The following is a 24,901-nucleotide window of genomic DNA, read 5'->3' as shown; positions in this document are numbered from 1 at the left end:
CGGATTCTGCCCTGAATCAGCTTGAAAAAATGCCCCAAAAAATGAAAGTAGTGCACAGCAGTGTCAAGACGGCTTGTTATGCACTTGTTCCGTCTTCTGTCACTTTTTAACCTCTTAAAGGGAATCTGTCACCCTATTTTTTGCCTATCAGCTGCCGGCACCGCCATCAGGGGCTTATGTGCAGCATTCTGTAATGCTGTAGATAAGCCTCCGATGTAACCTGAAAGAGAAGAAAAAGGAGTTGGTTATACTCACCTGGGGGCGGTCCGGTCTTGGTCCAATGGGTGTTGCGGTCCAGCGCCTCCCTTCTTCTAACGGTGATGTCTTCTTCTTTGCTGCCTGTCGTGGCTCCTGCGCAGGCGCACTGCTCTGCCCTGTTGAGGGCAGAGTAGAATACTGCAGTGCGCAGGCGCCGGACCTCTCCCGGCGCTTGCGCCCTGCAGGACTCTGCTCTGCCCTCAACAGGGCAGAGCAGTGCTCCTGCGCAGGAGCCACGACAGGCAGCTAAGAAGATGACGCCACCGTTAGAAGATGGGAGGCGCTGGACGGGACGGCGACACCCATCGAACCGGACCGAACGCAGGGGTGAGTATAATCTAAAGGTCTTGTTACACATAGCGACGCTCCAGCGATCCCGACAATGATACGATCTGGTAAGGATCGCTGGTGCGTCGCTACATGGTCGCTAGAAAGATATCAAACAGGCAAATCTTCTCAATGACGCAGCAACGATCCGGCGATCCATATAACGACCTCGGCGGTCGTTGGGACCTTGTCACACAGCAGCTTTTCTGACGACTCCCGCCTGCGTCCCTGAGTTCTGAGTCGCCAACGAGGTCGCTCGTTGGCGTCAATCACAGTGATGCATGCTGGCCAGCGGGACACCAGCGATCAAAAAATGGCCCAGGACATTCGAGCACGATCAGCGAGATCGCAGCGGGGGCCCGGTCGCCACTATGTGTCACACGTAGCGAGATTGCTGGCGACGTCCCTGTTGTGTCACAAAATCTGTGACGTTTCAGCAATCTCGCTATGTGAAACTGGGCCTTAACTTTTTTTTTCTTATCTTTCAGGTTACATCGGGAGCTTATCTACAGCATTACAGGATGTTGTAGATAAGCCCCTGATAGCGATGTCGGCAGCTGATAGGCGAAAAAATAGGGTGACAGATTCCCTTTAAGAGTTCGGAAACCATGAAGCGGTTAAAAATAGTAACCTGTTCATTATTCAAGTGGGTTCTGCTGTGGGGCTGCCTGTGCTCTAGACTGGGAGGATAGATTGAGAGATACCAGCAGCTTGGCCACTGCAAGAGCAACAGTAAGGCTATATGCCCACATTGCAGAAATGCTGTGGAATTGTTCGCAGCATTTCCGCAACTCCCCATAGCGGGTAAAATGCATGCAGAATTCGCATTTGTTTTCCTGCAAAATACAAGCGTTTTGCAAGTGTTTTTAGCTTGCGGAATTCAATCGCTTTTCCAAGAGATTTGAAGCATCGCTTGGAAAAGTGATTGACAGATTATTCACACTTGTCAAGCATAGTGCTTGACAAGTGTGACCAACTTTTTACTATTGATGCTGTCTATGCAGCATCAATAGTAAAAGATAGAATGTAAAAAATAATAATAAAAAAAAGATAAAAAATAAAGATATACTTACCCTCTGTCGGCCCCGCTACGTCATCAGAGGTCATTCGTGCAATGCATCCCTGGGAATGGAAGATTCCGCAGAGGAGAAATCCACAGCATTGGCACAGCAACTGTGGAATCCCATAGGATTGCATGGGAATGCGCATTGTTAGCGTTTTTTTTAAGTGTTTCTGCTGCGGCGGAAACGCTTAAAAAAAACGCAACGTGGGCACACAGCCTTAATCTGCCAGGGAAGCGGCTGCAGCACTATGGCTGCGGGCGTCTCCTGAAGCGGGAAATCTCAGCGGCTGTGCAGGTGTCTAAAGATCCCCGAGTGCACGTGACCAAATTGTGGATCTTGTTCAAACCCTCTTCAATTCAGGAAATGGTGCGAGTCCTTGATCCGGTGCAAAATAAACTGGGAATAATATATAATCTAGCATGTGGTGCATTTATAAAATATATATATATATATATATATATATATATATATATATATATATATATATATATATATATATATTTGTATGGTGTCAATTGTCTGTGTGATCCAGATGGTATCCATATATCTTTTCATAGGTGGTCATGGCAGTAGCGCAGCTTTATTGGCACTTGGCACCAAAATCTGAAATCATTACAATTGCCAAATCCTTGGTCCGTCTACTCCGCTGTCATAGGTAACGAACACGATTAGTTTGTTTCTTTCCATACATTTTACTTAGAATATAAAAAAAATATTTAATATTCAGATCTGAGTAAGATAATTGTGGTTATCCCCTTCCTGCTGCAGCCAATTTTCGTTTTTGTGCTTTTGTATTTTTCTATCCTTTTGAAAACTATAACTTTATTTTTATTCAGCTTTGCCGTTGACCTAGTCGCATGAGGATGTGTTTTCTATAGTATAAGTTAGCGTTTTATATGACGCCATTCACTGTACTAAATAATGTACTGAAAAGTGGGGGAAAAATTACATTCGCAGTGAAATGGTGAAGAAAACACAATTCATTACTTTTTTTCTAAATGTTTTTTTATATAGTTCATTACAGTAAAAAGACTTGGTAACTGATTCTCCAGGTCAGTACGATTCATAGTGATATTAGATTTATATAGTTTATTTAAATGGTGAAAAAAATGTCAGAAATTTATGAAGACAAAAAATGTTTTGGTTTGTGACATTTTTTTTTATATACGATAGTTTGATTGCTGTTTATAGTATTATTTAGGGAGGCTTAACGACAGAAATAACCTAAATTATTTTGTTTTGGATTTTTTTTATCTGACAAGTTACTGCACTGCTTTTGCAAGGCAAATGCTAACTGTATTAAGAGACGGCATTGCTTGTTAGACACCCTAACCCCAACTGGATCTCAAAGTAAAGAGTCGGCACTCCCACCCTTTAGACAGATACATGTTACTGTCATTATGGATGCAGATGAGTGGTACTTATAGATTTCTTTTTGCCTTTAAACTTTTGTATATTTAGTTTCTTCCCATTCTTGTTTTTGTTTTTATAGAGAGGTGCAGTACATTGTTCTACAGAACATTGCGACAATGTCCATACAGAGGAAGGTAATGCAGAGTCTGGTGGTGGAGCAGGAGGTGACATGCATCTTAGACGTTGTCCAGCCTTAGGCCACGGCCACACTATCAGTATTTGTTCAGTATTTCACGTCAGTATTTGTAAGCCAAAATGCGGATTGGGTCAAACATGCAGAATTGGTGCACTTGTTTCTATTATACCTTGTCCTCTGATTATTCCTCACCTGGTTTTGGCTTACAAATCCTGAGAAAAAATACTGAACAAATACTGATTGTGTGGCCGTAGCCTTAGGCTGCAAGTCTGCAGTCACTCTATGAATTGCACATTGTCAGGATTCTTCAGTTCTGGGAGCGGCAGTCGTGTGCCTCAAGTATGATTAAGGCTGGGTTCATATTGCGTTAAGGGGGTGCGTTTAACGCATCCGTTACATAGCGGCGTTAACGCACCCTTAGACTGCTGTGGACGAGCACATCGCTAGCGATGCATGTGCCATCTTTCTGTGACTGACCCTCGGACACGGTCTGCAGCATCCGAGGGTCTGCTACTGCTAGCACAGATGGAGCATCTGCGCTAGCGGGATCGCATAACGCGATCCAAAAAAGGCAGTTACGCTAGAGCAGTCCGTTTAACACATAAGTTGAATGGACTGCACTAACGCAATCTGAACCTGGCCTTACATTCTTGCGGTCACATGCCAACTAGATGTGTGCGGCTTCACTCAATGCAAGTGAATTGAGTGAGGCTGGACACTTCTAGTCTGTATGTGGCCAAATCACACACTTGTGGTCACATGACTGCCTGCTCCCGCCACCGTAGAATCCTCACAGCGCACAGTGCGGATTCACAAGTCTGCAGTCACAGAGCGGACAACCCCTAATTCCAGCTATTGATGCCTGACTGGTCTATTCTGTTTTGTAGGGTTTATTTGAGCCGTTTTTAAAGAGCTTCTATGTTCGATCAACTGACCCGACTATGATCAAAACCCTAAAGGTAAGAACAAGGCATTTGGTAAACTCCAGCTCTGATCTAGGATGTTGTACACAACTGGTCATCCTATGTTTAGTCAATGAATTACCCTAATTAAAATAAACAATGTATACTCACCTCTTGCAACGGTACCATTCCAGTAATGTCAGTGCCACTTTTCCTGGAGAGTGAGGTGACTTGTTGTGTCATGTTTGCAGCCATAGTGGAGCCACTTGTCAGTCACAGCCTTCACGATCTCATCAGGTCGGAAGTCTGTCCTGCCATAATATTGATGAGCTGCTAATGTCACAAGACACTTGACCGCTTGGGAACAGCAGAGCTGGAACGGCGCAGCTGCAGGAGGGGAGTATACATTGTTTTTATTTGAATTAGGGTCCTGAATTAATCTAGCTGGGGATGTCCAGCAGTGGACAACTACTTTTAAACCTGCTTGGTATGTAAAATTCTAAATTTTGTGAACTGACACATAGATGACCAGTCAAAAAGACACTATTGGTAGGAAATAACGAGGCTTCTTACTATTAAAGAGGTTATTCACTACTTTTACATTGATGACCTACCTCAGCACCCCGTGTCGTTACCCGCCAGCCGAATGTACTCACTTGCCGATCTGCTCCTCTTTAATGCCTCTGTGACCTATGTAAGTGATTGGTCTCTCTAGGATACAGCTTATGCAGTTGTCTCTATACCAGCACTGGGAGAGCTTTCTCTGTTTTCTCAGTTATCACTTCCAGATGTGACACCAAAAAAACAACCTAAGATAAAAGCATAAGGCTGAGTGCAGACGGAGTTTTGAGCCCTGCGGATTTTTCCGTGCAGAATGGAAGAAAACCGCAGGTCAAATGACCTGCATTTTTCCTGCGGATTTCTTCCATTTTTCACGCGGTTTTCATGCGTTTTTTGTGCGGTTTTCCATTGCGGTTTTCCCCCTGCGGATTTGGTGACAGGGGAGATAGAAAACCGCACAAAAGAAGTAACATGCTGCGGATTTTGTACCGCAGGAAAACCGCGCTGAAAAATCCGCAGCGTCTGCACAGCGTTTTTTTTTTTTCCATTCATTTTAAAGGTACTGTACATCACAATGCGGATATGCAACGTTTCTGCGCGGTAAAATCCGCTGCGGAAACGCTGCATATCTGCATCGTGTGCACATGGCCTAATAAGCAAGTACCCTGCAGTAAATAAATAAGCAAACAGTAATAGTGCTCAGTTAAAAAGTCTGAAAGCCATCCCACCACGTCACGGTGACCCTATTTGGGATGGTCCTAACCTCTAGTATTAAAACCTTACTATTTGTCAGGTGACATATAAGTGCATAAGAGCCAAGATGGACTTAGACCCGGCTAATGTACAGCTAGGCGTGGGGAGCTACATAATTGTAATGTCCAGCTCAAAGAAGAGAGAGGCCACACATTTATTTGCACAAGGTGCAGAAAAAAAAAAAAAGAAACAAAAATCTAAATAGATGAACTGGGATATACATATTTTTCCATATTCCTGGTAGATGGCAGCAAATTTTTATTATGATTGTCTCGTTACATTTGTCCATTCATCCTTCCTTCAATTATATGAATTTTGCCAGTGCATTATGCTGAAACACAGCCCCACACCATGATGTTTCCACCTCCAAACGTCATTGATGGTATGGTGTTTTTGGGGTGATATGCAGTGCATTTTGGCCTCCAAACATGCTGTGTGTTATTTCATCCAAAGAGTTCAATTTTGGTCTCATCTGACCTACAACATTTAGACACGCCAGTGAAATTCTGGGAGAATATCGTCTGAACAAACTTTAAGGCTATGTGCCCACGATGCGATTTTTTTTTTAAGCGTTTTTGCCGAGATTTTCGGCGCTTTTTGCAGCGAAAATGTTTAAAAATCGTGTACAGAACGCCCCCCATGCATTCCTATGGCATTCCGCACATGCTGTGATAATGCTGCGCTTTTTTCCGCAGCGGAATCGCATCGCGGAAAAAATCGCAGCATGATCATTCTTTTGTGTGGAATCACAAAGAATTGCCGCGATTCCGCACCCATAGGAATGCATGAGAATCGCTTACTTCCCGCATGTGGCTATGCCCACCATGCGGGAAGTTAAGCGTCTCATGTGCGGTTGGTACCCACGGTGTGGAAGAGAGGAGACTGTCCTCCAGGCCCTGGGTACCAAACCCCTGTAAAAAAAAAAAAGAATAAAAAGTAAAAAATCGGGGTATATTTACCTTCTGACGTCCCGCGCTGCATTCCCGGCCTAAGCTTTCCCAGTAATGCCTTGCAGCAAGGTCCTGTGATGACGTAGTCTCTCGTGACTCTAGCGGTCTCGCGAGATCGCTATAGTAACGCGAGACCAACGTCATCACAGGTCTCGTAAGGCATTACTGGGAACGCTGTGGCCCGGGATGGCAGCGCGGGACGCCGGAAGGTAAATATACCCCGATTTTTTTATTTTTTTATCATTTTTAACATTTTATCTTTTACTATTGATGCCGCATAGGCAGCCTCATTGGTAAAAAGCTGCTCACACTTCTCAAACACTATGTTTGACGAGTGTGACCAACCTGTCAATCACTTTCCAAGCGATGCTTCAAATCGCTTGGAAAGTGCTTGAATATCGCACGCGAAAATCGCGGCATAATCGCGGTGAAATCGCGCGGGAAAAAAACGCGCAATTTCTGGGAAGGAGTCCGGTTTTTAGTGTGCGTTTTAAAACGCTACGTGGGCCCATAGCCTAAACATGCTTTTTGTTCAGCAGTGAAGTTTATCATGGTGAGTCTGCATACACACCTTGGAGGCCGAGTGCGTTTTTTTTTTTTTTTTTATAAACAATTGTACCTGCTGATTCCAGGTCTTTCTGTAGCTCTCCACAAATGGTCCTTGGGTCTTGGACAACTCTTTTGAAAATTCTTATCACTCCTCTGTCTGAAATCTTGCAGGGAGCACCTGGTTTTGTCCGGTTTATTGTCAAATGATGTTCTTTCCACTTCCGGATTGTTACATACATACTTCCCAGCATGTGATGTGGGTGTTTCTTCAAGCTTTAATTTATCTCCTCTCACTCGATCCTGCATTCAACCTGTTACAGGCTTTAAAGTGAGCATAAATCACATCCCCAACACAGACTAACCACCCTGGATACGTAACATGCTGCCACCACTTATCAAATACACAGGATGATGATTCCCCAAAATATTTTATTGTCCGACAATCAAAAAGGTCACACGCTCTCTGAAAGGCTGTGGATTCTTGAGAGCAAACATGGATCAAACTTTAATATAAAAAATACAGTGCTTACAAGAAAATATATAAAAAGGTAAAAATAAAACTGCACACCAATACGTAAAGCGGTTATAAAATAATAAGAGAAATAACAAATGTCTAAACGTTTCTGTCTACAATTGTATTTTGATTACGTGAGGGAAGGAGAAATTAATTATGGATCACAATCAGCAGGTGCTGATCCAGTTTGTCTTTTTGTCAACTGAATGTAACTCTACTACTGTTATATATTCCCCTACAATTATATTTTCCTTCAAACAGGTTATGGCCCCAACAATGCTCACTGGAATCTTCAGTAGTTTAGAAATTCTTCTGTAACCAATGCCATCAGTATGTTTTGCAATAACAAGGTTGCAATGGTCTTGAGACAGGTGACTGATTTTACCCCTCATGAGATTTTTTTTTTTGTGTGGCACCTTGGTAATGAGACACCAATTTATAGACCATCAGTTGAACCAGCTGATATTTATTATCCCTAAATGGCAGAATTGCTTTCTAATTAGTGATTTCAGCTGGTGTCATGACTTTCCATGGCATTCTACATTTTTTTTTTTCTTCATGTGTTCAATACTTTTTTTCCTGCATCATTTCTCATTATTACACATAACTTAATTTATGAACTTCTATGGCTTGACTTCTTTGCCTGTGTGGGTTGGATGGGCTGTTACTGACATTTCAGTCAATAGCACCTTTTAGAAATATATTTACTTAGAAAACTGACATGTTGTATATGTGTGTATATGTGGTGGGCCACTGGGGAGGCGCCAGATGTTGCAGAAGTGCCAGCTAGGGCATGTAGTCCCACTGGAAGCAGATAATGATGTCAGGGTAGCTGAAGTGGGTCACTGGACCCGTCAACACTTGCCTCGTGTCCACAACAATTGTCAATAGTGGGAGGTGGCACTTGTGGATGGTATAGGACCCCCGGGGGCACTCCTGTAGTGGGGAACTTGTATACATAACACTGAAAAAGGTAACGAGGTACAGTCTCTCTCAAAGGCAAAGTTCACCTCTCAGTGAGGCTGGAGCAGAGTTCTCTTCATTTGCTATTAGAGGAAGTGCAGTCCAAGAAATATTACCTTGATGGAGAGACCTTCAGAGATTGTCTCTCTGTAGAAACACACTAAAGTGTGGAAGTACTCAAGGTTTTGAGCCTACCGTTCCCTTTGACAGGGGGTAGGTTAAACAAAGTTGGTGGCGTGGCAGTCATGTTGGTTTGGTCCTGGCTAGAAGCAAACAGGATAATCAGCATGCAGGAGAACACATGTGCAGCATTATCTCTCCTGACTAGAAGACTTCACTCCTTTGTGAAGGAGATTGTGTGGAGAAAAATGTCCCCTCAGCGTGAACTTGCATGGAAAACTATGATGGGATCACTAGTATTTGCTCCTTCAGACATCTTGAATCACTGAGAACTGGAAGTTATCTCAGAATGTGTCTCTGTGTCCTGAGCTGGGAGTAACTTCAGGAAGTCTGTGTGTCCTGAGCTGCTCTGGAAGTAAGGGTATGACGCGGTCAGGATCGCTGGTGCATCGCTAGGTGGTCGCTAGTGAGCTGCCACACAGGCAGATCTCACAGCGACATCGCAGGGGACGGGGATCGCTACTTACCTGTCAGACGCGGCGATCCTGCGTCCTCCCGCCCGGCTCCACGCGTCGCTCGTCGTCACAGCAGGAAGCGCCGCAGGAAGTGGCCGACGAGGAATGATCCAGCAGCTTCTCGCACGATCAGCGATAACCAGCGAGGGAGCGGGTCGGAGGTAAGTATCACATGTAGCGATAGCGCTAGCAATATCGCTGCAACGTCACAAAATCGGTGACTTTACAGCGATATTGCTAGCGATATCGCAGTGTGTAACGGGGGCTTTACTTCAGGAAGTCTGTATCAGCCCTGAGCTGTGAGGCTTCTAGCAGTTTCTTTAGCAGCTTATTGTGAGGAGAATAATCACTTAACTTTCATACACATTGGCCAGTAGATGGCAGCAAAGCACATTTGAGTCAGTATACAATGCATATAGTGTGTGTGTTATGTATATTGTTATCTCATTGTCCATTTTTTTTCTTTACAGCTTGAAATAATGACAAACCTGGCCAATGAAGCGAATATCTCTACTCTACTCCGTGAATTCCAGGTCTGTCTGCATTATATCGCATTGTTATGCTATAGTTATGCTTCATCAGGTCTCTTCTCAACTAGTGTGGATGGCAGAGCAAAAATACAAAAAACAAGCAAACACCATGTAGAAAAATAGAGCAGTCCACATCTGAGCAAGATGCAAAATATCACAAGCTTTATTACAGGGATCCTGACAGCTGTTTCATGTTGCTCCAGTCTTGTGCTATGTATGTTTTATTGTGAAACTCTGAAATGTTTTAGGGAAAATATACTTTGAAGAGCCGGCTAGGGACAGGTTCCTGTGTGTAGGGAGAGCGGGGCTAGGAAGCCACCGGGAACCAGCCATCACTAGTCATCCTGGGACTTGTAGCCTCCAGCCAGCTCTTCGAAGCACAGTGGGTACGGAAAGTATTCAGACCCCTTTAAATTTTTCACTTTTTGTTTCATTGCAGCCATTTGGTAAACTCAAAAAAGTTCATTTTTTTTCCTCATTAATGTACACTCTGCACCCCATCTTGACTGAAAAAAATCAGAAATATAGAAATGTTTGCAAATTTATTAAAAAAGAAAAGCTAAAATATCACATGGTCATAAGTATTCAGACCCTTTGCTCAGACAGTTATATTTATGTCACATGCTGTCCATTTCCTTGTGATCCTCCTTGAGAGAATTCTACTCCTTCATTGGAGTCCAGCTGTGTTTAATTAAACTGATAGGACTTGATTTGTAAAGGGACACACCTGTCTATATAAGACCTCACAGCGTATGTCAGACCCAATGAGAATCATGAGGTCAAAGGAAATGGCCAAGGAACTCCGAGACAGAATTGTGGCAAGGCACAGATCTGGCCAAGATTACCAAAGAATTTCTGCAGTACTCAAGATTCCTAAGAGCACAGTGGCCTCCATAATCCTTTAAATGGAAGAAGTTTGGAACCACCAGAAGTCTTCCTAGACCTGGCCGTCCAGCCAAACTGAGCAATTGTGGGAGAAGAGCCTTGGTGAGAGAGGTAAAGATGACCCCCAAGATCACTGTGGCTGAGCTCCACAGATGTAGTAGGGAGATGGGAGAAAGGTCCACAAAATCAACTATCACTGCAGCCCTCCACCAGTCATATCTTTATGGCAGAGTGGCCCGACGGAAGCCTCTCCTCAGTGCCAGACATATGAAAGCCCGCATAGAGTTTGCTAAAAAAAATAAAATGCATGAAGGACTCCCAGACTATGAGAAATAAGATTCTTTGGTCTGATGAGACAAAGATAAGAGCATTTTGGTGATAATTGTAAATGGAATGTGTGGGGAAAAAAAAACAGGCACTGCTCATCACCTGCCCAATACAATTCCAACAGTGAAACGTGGTGGTAGCATCATGTTTTGGGGATGTTTTTCAGCTGCAGGGACAGGACGACTGGTTGCAATTGAAGGAAACATGAATGCAGCCAAGTACTGGGATATCTTGGATGAAAACCTCTTCCAGAGTGCTCTGGAGCTCAGACTTGGCTGAAGGTTCACCTTCCAAACAAGACAATGACCCTAAGGACACAGGTAAAATAACAAATGAGTGGCTTCATAACAACTCCGTGACCATTCTTGACTGGCCCAGCGAGAGCCTTGACTTAAATCCAATTGAGCATCTCTGGAGAGATCTGAAAATGGCTGTCCACCAATGTTCACCATCCAACCTGAGGGAACTGGAGAAGATCTGCAAGGAAGAATGGCAGAGGATCCCCAAATCCAGGTGTGAAAAACTTGTTGCATCATTCCCAAGAAGACTCATGGCTGTACTAGCTCAAAAGGGTGCTTCTACTCAATGCTGAGCAAAGGGTCTGAATACTTATGACCATGTGATATTTCAGTTTTTCTTTTTTAATAAATTTGCAAAAATTTCTACATTTCTGTTTTTTTTTTTTTTTTTCAGTCAAGTTGGGGTGCAGAGTGTACATTAATGAGAAAAAAATGAACTTTTTTGAATTTACTAAATGGCTGTAATGAAACAAGGAGTGAAAAATTTAAAGGGGTCTGAATACTTTCCGTACCCACTGTATGTTTTCTCTGAAATGTCAAAGTCCCAGAGTAAAGCATTCATGGCAGTAATATCGCCACTAATGTTGGATTCATGCTGCCCGTGGTTTGTGATGTGTGAATCGGCTGACGGGTTTCCAAAATGGCAAAAGTATAAAGTCCCTCAGGATTCACAGCTGCAGGAAATGAGTAAACACCATGGTGTGAAAGTGTGTCGGTCATATGCAGACCACCTCATATTGAGGGACCTGTAGGACTTAATAATTGTTCCCAAACTCTTATAAAAAAAAAATAAAGAAAGCAGCGGTCATTCCCGTCCATATCTTTATACCTTCACCTTTTAGTTGAGATGGATTCACACTGCATGATTGTGAATGGGCTTTGCTAGGCACGTTCACTGTAATCTTGCAGTGTGAACAGGCTGCCGATCAATGATCAAAACGCACGTTTGAGTGAAATGATTTTTAAGCGGGCTTTTCTGCAGCACGTCATCCTGTTTAAACAGGACTCAAACGAGGACGAGAACAATAGCAGCTAGTGTGCAATTGAGCGATTTATTACGGATCATTCAGTGAACATCGTTAGGGATGTTTAACTGTGTAAACAAGTAATGAAGCAGCTGCCAATCAGCAAACCTGCTGCTGTTCGGCGGTCGCGATGTGCTCGGCAGTCGTTAGGTGTAAATGCAACTTTAGTCTCTGACAAGAGGACGGTTGTCATAATTCCACATTCTATTTATTAGGAGTGTGCCCCGGCCTAGTGATTACATTAGTTATACTGGCCAAAGCCCTTATGGCTAGCTTTATTATCGGGTCTCGCTCCCCGGCTGTGTCCTGTGATCATTAGATGGATGTTGTACATTATCCATTGTCTAAGATCATCTGGTGTCCTATACTGACTGTATATACCCCGGGCCCATTTAGTAAATGACCATTTTCCCTAATAAGCCTGCATGTTGCAGTATTTCACCAGTGTGTCCTTGCATGGAGAAAATGGATTCTTATGAGCCGTGGTAGGAGCCCGGGCCCTTCATAAGGGGTATAAAGGAAATGCACAAAAAGACCATATATAAGGTATAGCACTATGAGGCACTAAAAAGTAATTTCCTTTATTAAACCACTAGCTGAAGAGCCTGACGTTGCCTGGGCATAATAGCTAGCTGGGGTTAGTTATAACAAATTATGATTATATTGCACATAAAAACATTTCACATCATATATTCAACACTACAGATTTGCAATACAAATTCACTAAACGATTACCTATTTAATTTTCAAATCATTCAAGAGCCTTATGATAAACATTTTTGGTTTTTTCTTTCGGTGCAAAGATGAACAGATTTTTGGCAGTTCCAACTCTTGAACAGATCACGTAAAGTTGACCATGAGAAAAGCACAGAGATTGCAAATCGATCCCTACTACTTTCAAGGACTGTCCCTGAGCATTGTTAATGGACATTGCAAATGCCAGTTGAAGTGGAAACTGGAGGCGTTTAAAATCCAAAGGCAAATCAGATGGAATGAGTGGAATTCTTGGAATGAAAATGTCCTCTCCTTTGGCACATCCTGTTTCTGAGCTGTGTATCTAATCCTCTCCTGTGTGATAATGTCTGCTGAGCTGTGTACCTAATCCTCTCCTGTGTGATACTGTCTGCTGAGCTGTGTATCTAATCCTATCGTGTGCTACTGTCTGCTGAGCCGTGTATCTAATCCTCTCCTGTGTGATACTGTGTGCTGAGCCGTGTATCTAATCCTCTCCTGTGTGATATTGTCTGCTGAACCGTGTATTGAATCCTATTCTGTGTGATACTGACTGCTGAGCTGTGTATCTACTCCTATTCTGTGTGTTACTATCTGCTGAGCCGTGTATCTAATCCTATCCTGTGTGATACTGACTGCTGAACCGTGTATCTAATCCTAGCCTGTGTTATTGTCTGCTGAGCCGTGTATCTAATCCCATCCTGTGTTATTGTCTGCTTAGCTGTGTGTCTACTCTGTGTGATACTGTCTGCTGTGTATCTAATCCTATCCTGTGTGATGCTGACTTCTGAGCCGTGTATCTAATCCTCTCCTGTATGATACTATCTGCTGAACCGTGTATTGAATCCTATTCTGTGTGATACTGTGTGCTGAGCCGTGTATCCAATCCTATCCTGTGTGATACTGACTGCTGAGCTGTGTATTTAATCCTAAACTGTGTGATACGGTCTGTTGAGCTGTGTATCTAATCCTATCCTGTGTGTTATTGTCTGCTGAGCCGTGTATCTAATCCTAGCCTGTGTGTTATTGTCTGCTGAGCCGTGTATCTAATCCCATCCTGTGTGTTATTGTCTGCTGAGCTGTGTGTCTACTCCTATTCTGTGTGATACTGTCTGCTGTGTATCTAATCCTATCCTGTGTGATACTGACTGCTGAGCTGTGTATCTAATCCTATCCTGTCTGATACTGACTGCTGAGCCGTGTATCTAATCCATCCTGTTTGATACTGCCTGCTGACCTGTGTATCTAATCCTATCCTGTGTGATACTGGGCTGTGTATCTAATCCTATCCTGTGTGATACAGTCTGCTGAGCCATGTGTCTAATCCTCTCCTGTGTGATACTGACTGCTAAGCTGTGTATCTAATCCTATCCTGTGTGATACTATCTGCTGAACGTGTATTGAATCCTATTCTGTGTGATACTGACTGCTGAGCCGTTTATCTAATCCTATCCTGTGTGATACTGGGCTCACCCTGCAGTCTGTGTCAGAGGGTGGTCTGTGTCGGCACGGTAATAAAGTGTTATTTCCAGCTTTACAGAATGACAATAACACCATAGAAATGATAAGAATAATAGGCCTCAGTTACCACAACTTTCTACAAGGAAAACTGTTGCTCATTGACCCCAACCTACCCTCTGCATTGCATTAAGGTTTACCCAGGTTCCCTGTGCCAAGAGCAACTTTTATATGCCTAGGGCCCTAGAGGCATCCATGTGATATGGATGACTATTCTGTAAAACTGCAGATGTTTGTTACTTCTCCAGGTAAAATCTGCTGCATGCCCCATCTTTAAAGGGATTGTCTGTGATGAGCAAAAACCTTTCATGGGGAAAACAGTTGTTCAGACCTTCTTGTGTATGGAGAGTATCACAACCGTGACACGAGGCGTTCTGGCTCTTCCAGTGTATATATGTATGTAGTCTATCAGGGCAGTTCCTCCGTATGCCAGTCTTGATCCAAATTCTGCTGCAGTAAATTAATGTAATGCCATGTGCCTATTAATGAGTTTGGCGCATATTTCTGCCCATGTACCAGAGTCAGAAAAGCATGTACATTTCTGATTGAGTACAACTTATGTGTAGACGCCATCTGCTGCCGTTACACCTCCACCATTTCCACTAATCTCTGCCAACTTTGTGAAAAGTTTCAGAACTTCTGTATAAGTTTGTATTGTGCAAATATTTGGAACTTTATGGCTCCAGGATGGTGCTATTAGCAAAACTGAATGACATTTATAACCAGCAGATAAATGCATAACATGTGAGCACAGTGTGAGCGATGGGACCGAGAGCCCTTCCCATTGGAAAAAGAGGTGATGTTGATATGTGGTGCCAGGAAGGTGGCATCTATGGGGGCATGAGGGTGATCATCGATGAGACCTCTGCGCTTGCTCATGACCGCCTTTATTTTTCCATATGTGCCTTTATATTTCGACAGCTTGATCAGTTACATTGAAGTCTGTGGAAAAAAAAAAAAATTAACTATTTTTTGTTTTTGGCGTGTTTTTCCCTTTTGGCTTTGTGCGGTCCCTTGGCTATATTGTCGTAAAATTAAATCCTATTCATGTTCTGTTTGGTTATGTCAGGGCCAGCCTCGGCGCAGGACGTGAAAAGTAAACCTTTCAGCGGCCAGGGGATCCCCAGAGATGAAATCTGTGCCGTGGATTCTCACACTCCAGCTCTGTGAAATGAAATTGTAGAAAAGAGAATGAACGGAGCAGATTGATGCTTCATTACTATGTGAATTCACTTGTCACTGAGCTGCCCAAGTCTGTAATGCAATTTTAAAGTCCCCTTGTAACGTGCATAAATCTGTTTATTTTTAGACCTATGTAAAAAGCCAGGACAAGCAGTTTGCCGCTGCCACCATCCAAGCAATAGGACGATGTGCCACCAATATATCTGCTGTGACTGACACGTGTCTTAATGGCCTTGTGTACCTATTGTCAAACAGGGACGGTAAGATAATCCATCTTTTCCTTCATTTACATGTAGCATGACAACTCCCAATTGCTTTTTCTGCATTACCCTTTTGTACATTTCAAAGTTTGCAGACACTTATTTTAGAGGGTCTGGTTCCTAAATGAAGGAGTGTCGGCCACTTCTTCCACTTGTCACAGTCTATTGGGCGGATTTCTGACTAGTAGTCTTGGATTTTCTTTAATACATATAAAAAAAAACCTGTTTAAGGCTTGTTCAGCTCCCCTGACACTCCCCCAGCTTTTTCCACCTCCTTGAATGTCTGTTTCAGTGTTCCTCTATTGATGCTCCTGGAAATATATGACTGAATTAACAACTGATTGCAAACAAAATATACCACTGAAACTTACCAGACCCCATTGCCTTATTATGGGGTTTGTCGGGTTCTCCTTTATGGTGTTGGTGACATAAATCACTCTGAATATTCATTAGGTGCTCCAAGCATCCGATATAAACCATCTTATACATAGTCTGTACAGGAGTGGACAGAGCAGTGCACTAATATACAGTTGGGAAAATAAGGTTTTGATACAGTGCCGATTTTGCAAGTTTTCCCACCTGCAAAAAATGAAGAGGTCTGTATTTTTTATCGTAGGTACACCTGCACCTGTGAGATACAGAATGTAAAAAAAAAAAAAAAACAGAAAATCACATTGTATGATTTTTACATAATTAATTTGCATTGTATTACATGAAATAAGTATTTGATACAGTAGAAAAACAGAACTTTATTATTTAGTACAGAAACCTTTGTTTGCTATTACAGAGGTCAGACGTTTCCTGTAGTTCTTGACCAAGTTTGCACACACTGCAGCAGGGATTTTGGCCCCTTCCTCCATACAGATCTTCTCCAGATCTTTCAGATTTCTGGGCTGTCGCTGGGCTACATTGAGTTTCTCCTTCCTCCAAAGATTTTCTGTTGGGTTCAGGTCTGGAGACTGGCTAGGCCACTCCAGGACCTTGAAATTCTTCTTATGGAGACACTCCTTAGTTGCCCTGACTGTCTATTTCAGGTCATTTCAATGCTCGCCATACATGACCCCATCCATCCTCCCTTCAGTACGGTGCTGAGGGCCGGCGGGTGAAGTGAACGTGGAGTGAGAAGTTGGCTAGAGGCTGCATTGGGCTAGTCACGTCTCTCCCTGTAGTCCCCGGTGGCTTATCCGACTGTTTCCTGTGGCTGGCTGCAGTCACTGGCCCTAATCCATGTTGCTTGTGATTTGGGCAGCATGATTGTAATGACGGCGCCCTATCAGATATCACATAATCAGCATGATGGCACTTATTCTGGAAGTTTGGCAAAACATATATTTATATTTTTTGTGCATTCTCATTTCTAGTAAGTGTGATGGTTTCTGTCACATTTTCACAGTTACAGTAAATTGAAGGGTTATTCCACCCCCCACCCAAAAACAAATCACATCAAGGCTGAATGCAGTGATGACATTAATACTGTTCGAGGCAGTGAGCAGACATTGTAATGTGTGTATGGTAAGGCCTCCCTCATTGCCATCCTCGCCTCCTGGCTTCGCTCTGCCTAAAGCTGCCTGTAGGGGGCACTGGCGCCTGTAGGGGGCACTGGCGGGAGGCAGATCCCCCTCTGTCAGGACTTCTCTGCTAATAAGGGTATGTTCTTCGATAATACAGATCTAGGATTCAATTCATTAGACAGATTTCTTCTAGTTAGTGAAATAATTACACATTTTTGCCTGGGAAATAATGCCGACAGGCCGCACACATTTGGGAATACTGAGCCGTGTAAGTTTAGCTGTGACGTGATGAGTGAATGATGGTGAAGCTTTCTGTGGTGCGTTAGTGTGATTTACCTGATGTTTGTGTAGTGTTTCTTCAGCCATCTGTACAATGTGTCAGGGCATCATTTATGTTGGGATGTCGACCACCACTGATGTCAAGAAGGGTTATCTTCCCCAAATTCCACCAACATTATTTTTGTCTGTCAATCTGAAGGCAGGTTCTGCTCCCATCTATCGTTCTCTCTTTCTCCCTCCATTAGCGGGGCCTATTACTATACAGAAGTCTCTCGCACAGTCCGGGGTCTGCGCTTTTTCATGATTAGAGGGATTCAGGCTGTAAAACCTGTTCCAAAATCCTCTGTGGATTTGATGGCCCCAGAGCTCTGCTCATCCCGGTCCTCCAGGTTTATGATGTCTAATCTTCCTGCATCATGCCTTTCACCCCTTCTGGACACGGCGATTTTCCGTTTTTGCACTTTCTTTTTTTTTTTCCATCACCTTCTTCCAAGCGCCATAACTTTTTAAATCTTTCCGTGTGGCACAAGTTGTACTTTTGAGTGACCCCATTCATTTCATCATATGATGCACTCAAAAACTAGAACAAATTCCAGGTTTGGCTAACTTTCTCTTGCGTCGCCATTCTCCAAAACCTGTAACTTTTTCAGTGGATGGAATTCCTTGAGGGCTTGCTTTTTTTTTTTTATTTATTTTTTTTTTTTTACACCCGGAGCTGAAGTTTTTATTCATACCACATCGGGGATATGCTGTTTTGATTGCCTTTTATTGCATTTTTTTTCTGGTGTTGGGGTGGCGGAAAAGCCAAAATTTTGGCCTTTTGATTTCTTTTCTCATGACGCAGTTTACTGATCGGGGTAATTAATTATATATTTTGGTAGTTTAGACTTTTACTGATGTGTACTTTTTTTATATTTATTAATAATGTGATAAAAGGGGGTAGTTCAAACTTAAATATTTATTTAATTGGATTTTGTAGTCCCTTTTGGGACTGATCACTGCTACTATACACAGTAATATCACAGAATTGCTGTTTATAGACATCCATTATTGGCTGGACAAGATGAGCGTTCAATTCCTGAGTCCACATCAGTCAGGGAGCCGACATATGTCATATCTTGGTAAATGGTTAAAAGGATAGTTTAGGATTAGAAAAACATGGCTACTTTCTTTCAGAAGCCGTGAAACGGCTTCCCTGGCGTTGTCTGTGGTATTACAGCTCAGCTGTGACCACGGCAGGGATTCAGGATGCCAAATTCTGGACTGCAGTTTTATTTAGACTTCATTGCTTCAAGAAATTAACACGTACATGAGCAGCAATAGTCTGACACAGACTGTTGTATTGAAGTATCTAATGAGCGTGTGCGAAGATCCTGTAAAATGAGCTGTGTAGTGTGGTGCTATCAGTCATTGTAAGTACCGTATTTCTTTTATGATAATGAGCCTGCTGAAAACCTTCTTGAAAGGACAAGAAGTACGAGTCTAAAATAGCTCCAATGGCCAGTGTGAAATCGCAGGATTACGAGTTTTGGAGAAAATAATAGAGGTAACACAAAACCCGATCAAAACTACAGTTTTTTTTTCTGATGACCCTTCTTTTAAGGCCCATTTCTTGTGATTTCATCCTGTCACAGAGACCAATTCAAACTCTGTGGGGGACAGAATGAACGTTAAAATGATCGTTTTGTCCCTCACTGCTCGCTTGCTGTCACCAGCACATTTGTGTTTTCACATGGCAATGTGCTGCCGACTTTCTTGACTTTTAATCTTAAATTAACCATTCAGTTGACGAAATGATCATGGCACAAGCGTTCATATGGATGTTAGCAACTGCAATCAGAGATCTTGAAATTTAGAAAACATTAAAATAAAAGGTGTGTGGGTAAATCTGCATGACTTTTCATGAGTCAATGCATGACAAACACTTGCAGAAACTGTAAAATTCCTTGTGGTCTGTGACGATGTGCGGGCGTTGTGCGGCCTCCAGCAGGTGACAGTAGAATACCAGGAATAGCCATCTCCTGTACAGGGCTCTGCCTCTATTCCTAGAAGAAGTGGATGTGTGAAGATGATGGATGATTCCTTACCGGTCTGACTTCTGTGTGATTGCCCATACCTGTGACCAGCGTCTGGCACGTTTCCAGGTTAATAAATATGATGTAAATGTAGGTGAATCACATACATGTGAGTTATAAGACTTCATTTGGTTTACAGAAATTAATTTTGGTCCTTATGTGGCGATTTCTGATGGACAGCATAGATTGTAATCCTTGTTAGTTTATGGCTGCATTTGCAATTAAAGGAGTTGTCTGCTACTCACTTACTTTATGCAGAGGTTTAGGGTGGTGCCAACATCAAGAAAGGGCACCACCAAAAACCCCTCACCAATCGCACCCCGGCTTCTCCCCTCACTAAATGGCAAAGCAGGTCTGACGCCTGACGATCAGTCTATTCATTCCCAATGGGGCTGCGGAAATAAAGTGGAGCACCACACTCGGCAGCCCCACTGGGAATGAGTGGAGCACCGGTCGAGCATGTACACCGCCGCCCCGTTGTAACTGGGCTAAATGTTCCCCTGTCCTGTGGATCTGGTGTAGCTACCTGCTGTTTCACACCCACTGATTAACAATTTGTTGCCGATCCTGTGGGTAGATGACAACTTGATTTCTCCGGACATCCCTTTTAGGCTGTGGTCACACGTCCGTCCGTTCTCACAGTTGAGAGAATTGGGGCCGATTATGCAAACACCCTCCGAACAAACTCTATCGTCGTTTGATCCAAGTGTCAGTACATTGTGCTCCGATTGTCTCGCATGACCAAATCGCAGCCCAGAAAGTAATTTCTCCATTGCCTGAGTCCACAGGAGTCGCGCTGCACTCTGTTTACATCCAAGTGCAGGCCGATGTTTCACACGCACCCATAGACTTGTATGGGTGCGTATGATCCGATTCTCGGATACACTCACAGCATGCCGTTATTGTTTTCAGTTTCTCTATCGGCATGAAATAATCGCTGCTCTACACTGACCCATAGAATAACATTGTGACGATTGCTATCCGATAAAACATTGTATAACACCGAGTGTGAACGAACCCTAAGAGTCTGGCTCAGATGGACCATGACTGCTGCAGCCAGTGGGTGCCACTGATCGGCTGCAGTGGTCACCTGAAGCCTGCCCTGATGAGACACAGTACGGAGGAGCAGTGGGGATCCTGTTGGTATGGGAATTACTGTTATTTATGAACAATTTATTTGCACTAACATGGACCCATATAAAATATAAATTGAGTAGTGGAGAACCCCTATAATACTAGGTGTCCCTATTAGGCCCCACACACCAAGCTGATGTCATGTACCGTGTGACTTGCTGTGTAGTCTGTATGTATCCGTTATTTTGCTTCTTGTATGAACTCTGCTGTGGCATAATGGTCGTGTCGATAAAGGCGCAGACATTAAACACATGCACCGTATTCCTGAGATTAGTCTGGTAATTGCTGGGCCTGTTTCCGTGTTTGTTTCACTTCTTTTAGTGACACTTTTCTTTCTTTTCCCATTTTTTTTTAGATATTGTGGTCGCAGAAAGTGTTGTGGTCATTAAAAATCTCCTCCAAACTCAGCCGAGTCAGCACGGAGAAATAATTAAGCACATGGCAAAGCTGCTGGACAAAATCACCGTAAGTGTCTCCTCTGCTTCCGCTCACGGGGCCTGTACTGTGTGGAAGTCACATAAGGTTATTTTATATACTTCCAATGTTTTCCAAATGTGCATAAATCACTTGCTCCATGATATATACGCACTAAAAAAATGTTGCGTGGACTTGAAAGTTGGGAAAAAAAAAAAAAGTCAATTCATATTAAAGGGGTTTGTTCCATGAATACTAATAATGAATCATTGAAAATATTATTGGCAATAAGCCTCTTGTGTGTCGATAATGTTACGTACTTGTTCTCGCACCCCGCTTATATAGACTAATAATTTTTCTGAGTCCCAGAATATTTATTAATTGTCTCTTCTCTGTATCGAGTAAAGTTTCTTAGGTACTTTGTTTTTATTTCTCTAAGACTGGAGCCACATAACGTTGTACTTATCTTTCCATTTCGATGTGCTGCAGTGGCGCGAAGCACGATCACCGGATTGTTAGCTAGCACAATGTATGATTCATTCATTAGTTCAAATCTTGTATATAATTTTTTATTTTCTTCTCTTTATAAACTGCTATTTTTTCTGTTTATTAATGTTTTAATTTCTTAACATTTCAAATGTACTTTGATATATTTGGTGTTGATAGTAATTCGTCTTTGCAGTTGTAAACGGTGCTGACATCTGCGTTCATTCTCGTGACTCTTTTGATCTTTGACACGCCATGTGCCCCGTTTGGTGTTTTTTTTTTTTTTTTTCAAGAAGCACAGTATAAAAGAGAGCTATATTTCACTATGTCACTAGGTTAGTCCTGATGAAGGGGCCCTGCGTGACCCCGAAACGCGCTGACTTGTAACCTGTGCCAATAAATGATTTAATTTTAAGGATTTTTCATCTCCGCAGTGCATAAGTGATACCGCCCTTCATTTTCCCTTTGACCCTATGGACATACTTCAGTTCAGACAATTTTGGAAAATTTGGCAATTTTATTTAAAGGATTTGGTTGTGGTTGGCGGCCGTTCTTTGACACACACATGCAATGGTCACTCTAGCACAATTTGTCAAGGGGAGAGCAGTCACTTATCATTCCTACATTTTTATAGTTATTTTTTTGTTACCCTAACACTCCATTTTTTTGTGGTGAAGAGGTTTCCTTTCATCTTCCACTGTCCCAGATGATGCATAATCAAATCCGCTTTACTCGCTGACTTTCCCTCCAGGGACTCCTTTTACTCTGCTCTGCTGGTCTTTGTCAACTTGGGTGCAAAAGTGACAACACATCCGCAGCACGTGACCGCTGCAGCCAATCACTGGCCCGGTGGTCGTGTGCCATCTACTTATACACCAGGCCACTGAGCCTAGTGATTTAGCTTCAGCGGTCATGTGCTGTAGATGACGTGTCACGTGAGGGCTCCCTGTAGTACTCAGAATGCCATTACAGGCTCTCTGGAAATAGGATTTATAAACTGGACAGCCCCTCTAAGAACTGATTTATAAGGCAGATCTCACCCCTGCAGAATTAAGATCCGGGATCTGTCCTTTATGAGGCAGGTGGCACAAATCCAATTAGCATTTGATAACGTTCTAATTTTTATTTCTGCTGAAAATTTTCCTAACAAACAGAAATGATGTTGACTTTTGTCAGAGTAATTAGGTTTTTACATTAATGGACAAAGGGTTAAACGTTCAAGTAGGGCTGAGCAATTAGGAGCCACTCTACATTAAAAGCTGTTGTCTTTTGGCAATTATGTGTTAATTAAGTTGCTGGAGATATTTCTAATGCTGGTTCGGATTGTATAGGCAAAAGCTTGGCAGCGGGTGTGAGATTGTGGTGGCTATAAAGGCGCAGACATGGTGGTGGGGAAAGTGGTCCTGAGTGAAGCCCTCTCTGCGCTTAATGTTTAAAGGGCAGAAATACAGAATACAGACCTAGATAGTGACACAGTACATTAGTACCTGAACACTAGTCTCTGTGTGTCAGCAGTCTGTTTTCACGTCATTTCCAACGATCTAAATGATGGTTGAGGGGAATGTCTCGTGACGTTAGATTTAGCACTATGAATGCCATTAGACGGGTCGTCCACTTTTTAGCTCTGTGTGTATCCAGGTTGCTGAGATCTTCTCTTGCTTTAAGGTATTGGCAAAGCTCCAATACTGTGCTTTCCTCCTGCAGATCTATATGCAATCCCCTCCCCTGCTGCCATCTCTAACACTGAGAGAAGGCAAGAGGAGCAGAGATCTGTCAGGAGCGCGGTTTCTGGCTATTTTTTTTAATTTTTTTTTGTTAAATCCCTTCACTTAATTGAGGATGGAAATAACCCAAAGACAGAAACTTAATGATTAAATACCCTGCAGTAATTAAATGGCATAGCGCATGATGCCTGATTGCAGCACCCATAGAAGGAAGGAAGAGCTATGTATTTCTAAAGGGGCGCAGGATTCCAGGGCCATAGCTGACAATGAAGAAGGGGATTTCTTCCAGCACCACGCGCCCTTCGTCCTGGAGCCTGGAAGAAATCATTAACATGAAGACAGAATATATCATTTTTCAGCAACAAGACCATTAATATGAGGCAGACAGGTAGGACTAGTGCAACATTTCTATTACCTGTATGCCCTTATTGATGGGTCATATACATCCCGGGGGGTGACAGATTCCCTTTAAGAAAAAAGTCACAAAGTATGCAGCTTGCCTCCCATTTGAACTGTCTCCTTTTGATGTTAATAAAAGTAATCAATGATATTAAATTGTAATAATGCACATGGGTGTGCTTGTGTGTTAGAAACTTGTCATTGATTTTTGTTGCACCATAGATTGAAAAGTGGACTAAATATGGCAAAATTAAAACCCCTCAAAATAACATCATGGAGGAACCTGGCTGACAGTATTAGGGAGGAACACAGGAACATTTTTAGTAAAATATGTTTATTTTCTTGAATATTCTCGTTAGATCCCAGAATGAAGAAATGCTCTGTGTCGGTGACGTCCTGCGATCATTATTTATTTCTCGCCGTGATTCTGACCTCCGCCTGCATCGTATGTGCCTGCCGAATTTGGCTTCACGGCTGCTTGTTCTGGGATTTGAGTCTTGGCTTTGTTGTATTAATGTTGTTATAAATTTTACTTGTGCTAGGCTGATGAGATGTCATTTTCGGCGATGAGGCGCCTAATGGACCCTGGATTCAAAAAGAAAAATTCTTTATTGCAATGTATCTCTGAGGTGTCATCCACTCTGAAATTTACTCACTGTTGTGTAAGATCCTCCGAAGTCATTTGGTACACAGTATGATGATGAACCAGCCGACCAGCCGTGCATAGGTTTAGTTGGGATATTCAGACAGCACAGATTTATTCATATTTGTTCTTTCAGCAGATCTTTTGCGTCCAGTTTTAGTCGATTGTTGATGGATTTTCCAGCCTTCCTTGACACTGGTGGTGTTTTATGCGGTGTCAGTGTGCTCAGATACGTTGGTATGTAAAGCTGCCTGGGTCAGCTGTGATGAATGGTCACGATTTACTGATCTCTGAAATAAGAGGTTGGCAGCACTCTCCATGGGAAAGCCGTGGCCTTGTAATTGAGTGCGCGTTCCTCTGCAATAACTTCTATAAGCCAAGGGGCAGTAGACTTTTTGCAGAATTTTGGAGCAGAATGAATTGAGAGTTATCCAATATTCATAGCTTACAGAC

At 42.8% G+C, this 24,901-nt stretch overlaps 1 protein-coding gene across 1 annotated transcript in view; it reads left to right on the top strand.

Annotated features, from left to right (window-relative positions):
• AP3B1 (adaptor related protein complex 3 subunit beta 1) overlaps positions 1-24,901 on the top strand; it is a 351,534-nt gene that overhangs the window by 114,703 nt on the left and 211,930 nt on the right. Inside the window, exons 9-14 of the mRNA XM_073584144.1 lie at positions 2,207-2,304; positions 3,142-3,196; positions 4,086-4,157; positions 9,496-9,558; positions 15,651-15,783; positions 21,138-21,247. Coding sequence (XP_073440245.1) covers positions 2,207-2,304; positions 3,142-3,196; positions 4,086-4,157; positions 9,496-9,558; positions 15,651-15,783; positions 21,138-21,247 — 531 coding nt within the window. The remainder of the gene's footprint in view (positions 1-2,206; positions 2,305-3,141; positions 3,197-4,085; positions 4,158-9,495; positions 9,559-15,650; positions 15,784-21,137; positions 21,248-24,901) is intronic.

Source organism: Dendrobates tinctorius, unplaced genomic scaffold (assembly GCF_039654945.1).
Source record: "Dendrobates tinctorius isolate UK_male_01 unplaced genomic scaffold, ASM3965494v1 ptg000083l, whole genome shotgun sequence".
Lineage (NCBI taxonomy): Eukaryota > Metazoa > Chordata > Amphibia > Anura > Dendrobatidae > Dendrobates > Dendrobates tinctorius.
This window is presented reverse-complemented; position numbering and strand designations above follow the sequence as displayed.